Source organism: Tubulanus polymorphus, chromosome 7 (assembly GCF_964204645.1).
Source record: "Tubulanus polymorphus chromosome 7, tnTubPoly1.2, whole genome shotgun sequence".
NCBI lineage: Eukaryota > Metazoa > Nemertea > Palaeonemertea > Tubulaniformes > Tubulanidae > Tubulanus > Tubulanus polymorphus.
In genome coordinates, this window is record NC_134031.1 from 14232292 (window position 1) to 14243516 (window position 11225).

An 11225-nucleotide genomic window follows, 5' to 3' on the forward strand; every position below is an offset into this window, starting at 1 on the left:
CACCCGTCTTAACAATGCCACGAACAAATACTATATAAGTAATGCAAGTAGAAACTTTTATTTAGAATTTAGAAGCTATCCTTTACCTATAAAATCAAACTATATCGTCACATTCAGTTGAAACTGAGACCACCATTTTTACGCTTCCTTTAATAAAACGTTAATAAAATGAACTGGCCGCTGATTTCGTCACCGATACGTAAAGGATGAACATATAAACGCCCGCAAAAAAAACATCCAAATGATTTGGGCATAATTGACTTTCTTGAGAAACTAGGGTATATCTTTGTGTGGCCTTAATGAAGAAAAAGAGTGTTTAAAATTTCAGGCTGTTTGTAGCTAGTTATATTTTCATATAAACACGATTACTGGAGGGATTTACTTACGTTTATTTATGACTCGCCTGCGCTGGAGCAGACGAGTAAGAGCGCGGGTGGACAGGAGAGAGTGAGAGTTGGGAGAGAGGAAGAAATAATACTCAGCCTTCGTCCGAAAATTGAAGAAAAAACATCTACTAAATTCAAGGTTGCTTTATTTATTTTTTACTTTCATGTAGTATTTTATCACTTTTTCCATCGGGTTTTTCAAGCGTAACCTGAAATAGAAATAGTGTGATGACACTATCGTCTAAAACCATGTATTAACATCAAATTCAAAACCTATCGATCGATCTATCTTGTACGGCCGCCCCATGGTGACATACGAGATTATTTTTTTTATAATTTCGACTTATATGTCGGCATATTATTATCTCGTATGTCACCTAGGGGCTTCCGTACATATGTCACCAAGGGGCTTCCGTAATCTTGATATAAGCACATCTCTACTTACAATGTCCTGCGTATAGCTTCTTTATTTTCTTAAGGTCGAGGTCGCTGAATCTTTCGCGTTGCCCGATTTTGACGTTCGGTTCTAAGATTTCGATGGTTTTCGAACCTTTTTCTTTAGCGAAGTAAGAGTCTCCGTAGTGCATCAACGAGCCGTAATCATAGGGCAAGTCTAACATGTCGACACTGTCAGCGGGCAGTAGTCGGAAGTTCCACCACGCCGCTATGAAGATAAACAGAAATTAATCAAAAATCTCTAATCGCTGTCAACGTAATTCACTTATTCGGTACGAAGATTTCACGCCCTCGAGAGGAGTCCAGAATGTTTCCTTGAGCTAGTAGTTTTTTCAACATAGGCCCAATATCCTAATATTCATATCTTCGTCGAGCAGATATCTATTTAACATTTCGGATATATTCTTTTCTAAAAGTCATCTTCAGGAAAACGCTGATGATAATACCACTAATCCTGAATATGACTATTAGGATAAACTCGAAATGCCGAATTAACTGCCAGCTCCGTTTAAAATATCGGACTCTTCTTTTTCTCAAAGTGGGACTTCACATTTTCTTTACTAAACATCATCGTCCACATTTTCATTCGGAGTTATATTCATTAAGAATGATTTATTGGATGGATCGATTCAGTTGGTTTAAGTAGAGACGACTATAGAAAATAGGATATTCTTCGGAGAGATATTTGTTCAATTGTAACAATAAAGATGTGAGTTGATATTTCAAGGTATTAGCTTGTGTTACGTACATTCTTTGATATTTCTCCATTTAACAAATATATATTTGTTTCTATCTGGTCGAGTTTGTTCATGCATGAAACCAATAACGTGCATCATCTCATGTAGAATTATACCCTGCACATTGACACAGCCGTCAGCGAGTTTAGTCACCTGACGTCCACCGACCATGCCAACATTGGACGAACAACTTGAAAATACGATACACACCTCTCCACAGTTAAACAGTTATTCCACTAGTGGTAGAATGGCGGTTTGAAACTACATTCTGGGGTCTACATCTCTGGATCCAGTTCCACATCTTCCACAATTATATCGCACTGATGATGGTATTGGTGAATAAACCACCTCATTATTAATTTATTATCTAAAATATGTTATGTATTATATACGTGTTATCGTAATTAGATTAAGATCAATATTATCTTTATCGTTTCAATCCTAACCCTATACAATTCACTCGGCACTGGTCATTTGAACTTTGTTCTACCTTGGAGTAATCATTTCAAATGATTACTCCAAGGTTCTACTGATGCCTGGCCACCGTCTAGTGGAAGATAGAGGAATGTGAATTAATACATTCCCACATTCCTCTGTCCCTCTCTCGTAACCATAAGAGGTAATTAATTCGGTCAATACTTAGGGGTTCTCGATACTTCTCCCCTAAACAGAAAAATAAGAATTCGGTTGTTGCTATTTTTAACTTGTCAAATTTCTTTTACGTATTTCATAGTATTGCGAAGACTTGTATTGGTCATGTTTTCACTGACATTAATGTTTCTATATATTTTGTAGAAGATATGCCTCCCTTCATCGTTATTGATGAAATGATTTTAGTTTGATCGTATTTATGCCCTAGATTTTCTGGTTGTATGAATTTGTTAAGTGAAAACTTAAATAAGCAGATACCACGGCATCTGCTTATGCATACACGTGACGATTTTACGATGTCCCTCTATACGGGAAAAAAAGAGATAAGGAAATACATTTATATGATTTTGATATAGTTGATAAAAACTCAGTTTGCAATGTTGATTACCAACTCCCGTGTACACGGTGTGCTATATATTTTGGTCCAGCCAAGGAGCGCTGGAATGGTGTGCCTACGATATTATTTATTCCGTGGCTACCTCTCTATTTTCTATTTTGTAGTGTGGGTAGTATCATCCGCAATTGATATCTATAATATATATTCTAGTGCATTCATCCCTTTTTAATCGTTACCTGGTTTGGCCGGTCTTATTACGCATCTTCGTGTACAGATGTTTTGGTTTTCTGGGATTTATTCTTTTCTTAAATCAGTGTTCTCCACAACAAGCCCTCTCACTCTCACCCTCCCTCCCACTCTCACTCTCTCACTCTAACTATTTTGATACTTATGTAACGGTTCTACGATTTCCACCACTTGTAATGTTCTCCATCAGTTGTTATGGGGCTTAACGATCTCTGTGCCACTTGTTCTGTTACCTCGTTCTTCTCACTAATGCTGTGCCGCTGGATCTTCTATGTAACTGGTTCCTTGCGCTGACCTGCATCTCCCTTGTGTTGATATTAACTACTAACACTTCTATCTGGTATGATCAAGCTTTTCTTTATTTTCTCTCTCTACTGCTTACGCCATCTATTCGGCTTTATCTCCCCAACTCTCTTTTAGTGCTCTCTCTTTTGTACTCTCTTTTGTACCCTCCCTGAACCAAAAACCTTAGACTTATATACTATTTGGTACATTATTTACATTCCTATACCATGACCTCACCCGCTTCTAACATCACCCTATTTGGTATTATCAATCCCTGCTACTTCCATTCTACTCCCTCCTTTACTACATTTACCCCTTAAAAGTCATTACATATTTAATATAGTTACTAATGCTGCTCTTTCTTATCAACATACTCCCTCCTTGTAACCCGCGCCATTTAATTTCAGTGTGCGCAGTAGCACATCTCCAGTGTGCGCTATCGTGCTCACACACTATCTCCATACACATAAAACCCTATAACTATTGCTTCTACACTTATCTCTACCTTTTATTCCGGGTGGCAAAATGATTGCACTTCCTGTACTTGAGTAACTATACCTAACCACTAAATCTCAATAATCATCAGTCACAACGGTCTTTTTGCAGATTGTGATTCTACGCTGCGATATCGGCCCGGAGATGTCCTTTTATCAAACTACTCATTTTTCTCAAATTCTATAACCAAATTTCACGAGAGAGCTTCCTACAATGTTACATTTTTTGTCTTATCCAAAACATTCTTTGCAGATGCAACAGCTTATTGTTTTTGAGTTAGAATGTTAGAATTAGAATGTTTTCGATAATTAACTAATATCGGTATCATCCATTTGCGCGTTTTGTATGGGAAAGCACGGAGGTAATCTGATATGTCACTTTGGTCTATGGTCTATGTCAATGACGCGTGTGCGATATGGTCTCAGGTCGATGTTTAATCTCCGTTGGAAGTCACGCTCCATTCTCTGAGGAAATCCACAGACTTTAAGTGCCCGCAGCTTTGTCTTGGACCGTGTCTCGTTCTTCTGTTTCAACGCGTCGCTACTCGATGTGATTCTAGGACTATCCCCCCCCCCCCGCCCGAAGTAAATTTTAACCCTTAAGTAGCACAGATACTAACTTCTGATAAATTAGACTAACTAACTTAAAACTAAACAAAATTTAGACTAGCAAACTAACTTAAAACTCATTCCAATAAATTAGTCACTAATAAGTGGACTAACTAAGTTTCCTTTGATTTGGTAAGTGGATTATAATTACTTAAAGATTGATTTTTAAGGTCTTGATCTACTAAAGTAACACTAAAACTAGTTCAGATAAATTAGTCAACGTTAACTAATGGACTAATTAGTGCAATAACTTATTTTCCTTTGATTTGGCCAGTGAACTATAATCGAGATGAGTGAAACAGTATATAAGGTCATGCCGTGAAGCAAAATATTATATTCCATATGATTGTCCGGGGGGAATTGTCCCGATAGGACTCGATGTTGCTACTATAACACCGTTGAATTTGTCTGAGGTGTTAGCCGGGAACTAATCAGGTAGAACAATCTAAAATAATAACACACGTATAAGGCACAAGATGATTTCTGGATGACGAACTGTTTTATTTTGCGACCAAGTCGAGAATGACCAGTAGGACCGAAACGGTTTATGTCCCCTGGTCACTCCAGACTTGGACCCATCCAGAAATCCCTTGTCCTGATTGGATACATGTCTAGTCCTAGCAAAAGTCGGGGGGTAGAAGGTCCACATAGAAACGCGCTAATTAAAAATTCCCGTGAAAACAGAGAGGTGGCAGTCAGTTTGCCAACTGAGCAACAGATGTCAAATTATTGTCAAAACAGTGACAAACACTAACAATTCGATGCTCAGTCAAGCAAAGGCACGCTGTCTCCAGTTGATAACACGAACAAACAAGAATAAATTATATGTTTAAATCATAAATGCGTGAAGATACATGAAAAAGATGATAATTTTGAAATTAATAATAATCGTAAAATAATAACTGATACCTGGGACCAACTACGCTATACTACAGCTAATACTTGCAGCCCAGTTGCTTCCACGGACAGTGTAAGATGACGCTTCTGCTCCTGTAAGAAGTTGTCTACTAACTTCGGGTGCCACTAACTGCTTCAACGCTGCTTGACGCCACTTTATGCTGCTGAAACTGCTCTCCTGCATTAAGCTAACCATGTGCCACCAACACACCGCGAGTTGGAAGTAGAAGCTATCTGAATACTCGTGATGGCAAGCATTGTTGGCCCCACCTACGTCTAAATAGGTGACAAGTCCCGATAGCTTATGATTATATAGTCAACAAATGCGTCCGACCAAGAGACGTCGTCAAATTCGATGTTGAGACCGGTTGCTCAGCACAGATGGAGCAACTCTGATGTATTGGAGACTAACAAGGTGTGCGCTGTGAACTATATCAAATGCTAGCCTTTGCATAACTATATTTGGTATACACTCTTTGCTTTTCCACTGGAGTGGTTCCTCCAGCACAGAAATAACCCGGGAGTTAACCCTCTCTCGTCTGGGAAAAGGGCTAATTGTTGGTTTGATACCGTTTGGGCTTTTTTCTGAGTCATCTTCCCAATACAGAACAAAGAGGAACAGCTGTTGCAATTTGTTCTTACGAAACTCATATTCAAGATGTTTAGACGTGCCGCCTCTGTGTCATCAGATATACATTCGCTTTGCTTTATGTATTATCACATCACATATGTAGAACTCATTACTGAGTTACTCTCACGGCATAGTTTTAATCGCTGTTCGTGCGTGCAGTCCACTTATTGGACTTCGATATTTATTTTAGAGATGATTGTGATATTTACTGCCGTACTGACCACATTGCTATTATTGACATCATGCGCCTATTTTTTGATAATTAAATTTTTTGTCTCGTGTTTTTGAGATTCGGGGACGAATCAAGTGAAGGTGGGGCATATGATACAGAGGATGGTATTGATGAATAAACCCCGTCATTATTAGTGGTACGATAACCACACTCAAACGTGGTGAACAGATGATAAGATAAAAACCCACTATTTAAGAATTAAAAGAAATCTAAAATTGAGAAACCTGACGATGATCTCTAGTGTGAGATCGAAACGTCGTGTTCTTATATTTTAGATTGTTTCAATAAATAGATTCTCGATTTTAGATTTTTTTTAATTTTTAAATAGTGGGTTTTTATCTTATCACCCGTCATTATTAATTTCTCATTCAAAATATGTATTATATACTTGTATTGTACCCTATTTGGCTCTCGAGCTCTCTATCACTCTACCAGCATTCACAATAAATCAAATTTTGAATAAGTATAAAATCGTTTGTGTTTGGTAGCATCTGAGCTGGTACCTCGTATCAAATATGATTTTAAATGCTTCAACTGGAGTGGCAATTACGGTATTATTAGTGCAAATATGTCGAGTTCCTTTTTGATTAAATCTGGGAATTTATCAATGTAATGCGCACGCTGAAATATGAAGCGTAGTAATGTGGAACTAAAATTAAGTTCCATGAAAATAGATGACTATACTGGACGGTCGACGGTAGACACCCTCACACAGCCGTGGAACCGTGTCCAGATTCAAATTAAACCCACACAACTGTGGAACCGGATCTAAAGTCAAATTGAACCTACACAACTGTGGATCTGCATCCAAAGTCAAATTAAACCTACACAACTGTGAAACTGTGAGTTCACAGTAATTAAACTGGGTCCAGGCTAAAAAGCATCTAAATATCGATAGTTCATGGTATATTGAATTTACTGAGACTGATACTACGTAATTCACAATCGTCATTGGCATATCCAAATGAGGTTACGAGATAGATTAATATGCATATAATTCACATACCTTTTCGAGTAACGTTTTATGAATAAGTAATTAGTATCGGAACTCAATCGAGGTCGGAACATGATACATTGGGTTTTCTTTTTAAAAATCTCCAAAGCTTCACGAATCTTCTTTTTCTGGGATGCATCTTTGAAAATAGATGAAAATTATGTAATCAATTGCTAAAATGAATAACATAATTGACATTTGAACGAACCAAATAATTCGATCGAATTTGAGTCAATAGAACAATCACAGGATCCACACTTTTTCCACTCAGTGATTAGAAGTTATCGCTTGTTATTGATTTTCAATCAAGTGAGAAGTTGATTCGATTTTTATCTAAATATAGCAGAGATTGAACGTTGGCGACGGAGTAACTACGTACTAGTAACGCCTGGTTGATCTGTTCTTGTTCGATTGCCACAGTAGCGTTCGAGATGCCTGAAATGTCAAAAACTTACCGAATGCATGGTCGATTTCATAAGGAACTGTTCCTTGTGGCCACTTCTTTCTTTTATATTTCACTGCATTTCGGAACTGTGTAAAAGCAGAGAAGCACCAATTCATTATCAGGGGAAAGCGAACAATGATACAGGGTCTGGTTCGGGCTGTAGCTCCGACTCTGGCTCCGGCTGTAGCTCCGACCTACGAGCTCCGATTATCTCAACTGAGATAATTGCTCGTTGCACCGACTCCGGCTGTGTTACAATGACTTCTGATTCGGGTCGACTATACCGAACTACTACTCACCGTCCCAGGAGGTAGAATCATATCACCTTCAAACAAATCTGGGTCGGTTTCCAAATAATTACCGTCATCTGAAATGAAAATCAGAAGTATATTCAAAATAACCATTTCTTTTCTATTTACGTTGCCGAAAACGATCGTCATTTGAATTCATTTTATCAGATTGATGTTATTCATTCGACTTGACTTCAATTGAATAAAGAAATAAAATTCAACGGTAACAATACACTACGTACCATAACACTGTACAACACCCTGGAATTAGAAAGGGAATGTAGCGATTTAAGTCACCTGGACACTGATGAGATTTGACTCAGTGCTAACTCATTGAAAATTAACTGATTATAACTCTAACTCACAACTGTGGAACTGGATCCTGTAATAATTGAGTCGAACCTCGGATTAAGTTGACAAAGCTTAGGCCTACAATATTTCTAATACACATCAACTCCGTTTCATTTAAATGTAGAAACTATTTATAATAAAGCGAAAGGGGACATTGAAATTAATGATTATGTCAAATGTGTCGATTGATAATGCTTCGTTTTATCACCTTTTTATCAACACAATTTGTATCAACAGAATTCCAATGTTTTCAGTTCCACATTTGTGAATAGAACAACAGCGACTTGAGTAAAACAATAGACGAATAGAAACGAGAGAAATCCTACAATAATGAAGCCAAAATTGAAAAGTTCTATAACAGAATGATAATTTAGCCATCATCAGGCGTAGCCATCGTCAGTACGCCTGATGATAGTTAATAGTTGTTAGCCGAAACGTCGCTCTTAAATGTAATTATTCTGATAAAGAACTTTTCAATTTTGGCTTCACCATATTGTGGGATTTTTCTCGTTACCATCAAGCACGGATATTGTGTATCTTCTTGTCTCAGTAGACGAATAGAGCATCTAGAATGCTCAATATCGACACAGCGTTCAACCTGGGCCCATGGCTGGTTATGCTATGTGACGGGTTTTGTCTTCAGTTTTAAGTCGTAAGTCATAAACTTAACATCTCAAGTCGTGTTCATACGACCGTTCATACAATGTTCATCGAAAAATGAAAATTTCAAATTCTTACCAATAAAGTAATAATTAGAATCCACAATTCCATGATTCCCACGAACTGTAACAGGTCACAATGTTAAAGCCGTATAGATACATATAGAATACAGACAAGAGCATGTGGGTTTCCGGTATGCTTATCACACTACAGCTAAAACACTTGATAAGCATAAATTAAATGGTCTTATCTGAAATAAGGATCATAGATTTTCAAACACAAGCGATTAAACCTAGTACCATCCCCAGTACGATACTAGATTAGCAGCAACAGTCACTGTAGTTTTCTTCGGTTCATTTCACCGAATTTTATCTTCCATTTGAGTATTCGTTCGATCAACGCCCCGATGAAACTGTTTTGTATTCAGCTAAAAACCATTTGAATCGATATCCTACTGCAAGTGTGATAACAATAGCTGGGGAATAGAGTCACCAGTTACCACACTTAACCGGTCACCAGTTGAACACTTGACTGGTCACCAGTCACCACACTTGACCAGTCATCTGTCACCACACCTGTCTGGCCACCAGTCACCCTACCTGACTGGTCACAGTCACCACACCTGACTGGCCCCCAGTCACTACACCTGACTGGTCGCCAGTCACTTCACCTGACTGTTCACCAATTACTACATGTGACCGGTCACCAGTCACCCGTCCTGACTGGTAACCAGTCACTACACCTGATCTGTCACCAGTCACAATTATACAACCTTCCTCAATCAATACTGGTCTGGCTTGGAGCACGCTATTTCCTGAAAACTTGGCTTCGAATATGTGCTCCACTCATCTCGAATTCAGTTTTTATAATCTAGTCAAACCGATAAAATGCCTTTTGGTGGAAAATCTAACATTTGAAATAGAAAAACCTGCCTTTGCAACGGCCAAATTGTAACTCATTCTATTCGTAAACTTATTTTAAATTTTTTAATTCTGATTCCATTTTCGATTTTGTGATCAAATTGAAAAAGTCAAAAAGTGATCAATCTTCCAACAGCGCCAGCTGCCACTACAATACACCCCTTGTCATAAAAAACCGCATACACAATTATCAACAATAAAACTACTCAAAGAAAATCTGCGCTAATCAGAAATTTATCTAGTCGAGTTGGTCATAAAATGTATCGCGTTCAAAAACGTCGACGTTTCGATCAGAAAACCGTGGGGTGTTTGACATTCGAATATTTCAACACAATGATCGATTCGATTCGTTCGATTCAGGAGATGATTCGAAACGGAATGAAAACTTTGCGAAGCAGTAAATTAAACCCTTAGATTCTGAGATAAATAGATCCGGTATCAGTGAGTACAAGACAGGACCGCAAATTCCTAAAGCGAAGCAGGTAAGTCTTTATACTGAGGCATCCAGTCAGGAGATTCTGTTTATTGTGTGTGTAGGAATGAGGGCACAGTCGTGACTTAGAGTGTAAAAAACCTTTAGATGAGCTCCGACTGGTAGGTTGTTAGATTGTCTATAGAACCAAAATGAGCTTAGATCGGTTTTAAAATTTGTAGATTGGCTTTAGAACTAAAATAAGCTTAGACTGGCTTTAAGTTGTTATACTTGCTATAGAACTAAGATAGGCTTACTGTACTGGTCTTAAGTTGTTAGATTGATTATAGAACCAAACTGAGTTTAAACTGGTCTTTCATTGGTAGATCGGTTATAGAACCAAAATGCGCTTACTGCACTGGTCGTATGTTGGTAGCTTGGTTATGAGCCAATATGAGCTTAGACAGGTTGTAAGGTGATTGGTTGTATGGTCTTAGAATTGTCTGAACTCATCCTAATCTAAGCCATGACTGCACAACTAACCCAATGTTAAGTCTTTAGAGGAGATGTTGCAGCTCTGCTATTACGTCAATGGATCAACAGTTCTACAGCTCTACAGCTCTGAAGTTGAAATTGAACTCAACAGAAAAATGAATTTGATCGTACACTAAACGTACCTAATTTTTACATGTTGCGGAGGTTTATTGAGGAATTTCATCACGATAGTAAATTATTGTAATCTGTTATAGATTTCAAGCAGTTAAAATGAAGTTTCTAGTGACAGCGATTCTGTTGACTGTGTTTGTCGTTTTCACTTTGAACTATGGAGAGGTCGAAGGTAAGATTATGAGAACTGGATGTTACAATATGATGAAAGAGAAAATCCTTCGGTTACGACTGAAAAAAAATTCGAAATTCTTCTGAGACCGCACAGCTTTGACCGTTTCCTAACAGCCATTTTCAGTCGAAATGTTATTATATTGTCCACGTTATGGTGTGTTTCTATATTTCGTAGTTATAAGATTCAATTTCGTTTGAGATTGTAGATATTGATTGAAGGAACTTTTTTCAGGTAACACCGGAAGTGTCGCCGCCGAGCCGGTGAAGCGAGAAACATACCCGGATATACCTCCACCTGATAATTCAGGAAGCCCTCCAGCACCTCCCCCAGGCGGTGCACCCGGCCGAAGAT

The 11225-nt window shown here is 38.1% G+C and overlaps 1 protein-coding gene across 1 annotated transcript; it reads right to left on the reverse strand.

Moving 5' to 3' along the window:
• Window positions 1-528: 528 nt before the first annotated feature.
• Window positions 529-8851, reverse strand: LOC141909011 (zinc metalloproteinase nas-13-like). The gene is made up of 8 exons (XM_074799336.1): window positions 8780-8851; window positions 7933-7951; window positions 7700-7767; window positions 7411-7486; window positions 6968-7094; window positions 1591-1769; window positions 832-1050; window positions 529-595 (listed from the first exon to the last, which is right to left on the reverse strand). The coding sequence occupies exons 1-8, from the start codon at window positions 8810-8812 to the stop codon at window positions 585-587; spliced, it is 732 nt and encodes a 243-aa protein (XP_074655437.1). The 5' UTR covers window positions 8813-8851; the 3' UTR covers window positions 529-584.
• Window positions 8852-11225: the final 2374 nt, after the last annotated feature.

Bases quoted from the DNA above. Each gene is read 5' to 3' on its own strand.
- LOC141909011 (XM_074799336.1), bottom strand. From the start codon at position 8,812: ATGGAATTGTGGATTCTAATTATTACTTTATTG. The intron at 1,770-6,967 runs GTATGTGAATTA...CGTATTTTCAAG, and splicing joins ATAAAACGTTACTCGAAAAG to TTGTTCGTCCAATGTTGGCA. The intron at 1,051-1,590 runs GTACGTAACACA...TTATCTTCATAG, and splicing joins ATGGAGAAATATCAAAGAAT to CGGCGTGGTGGAACTTCCGA.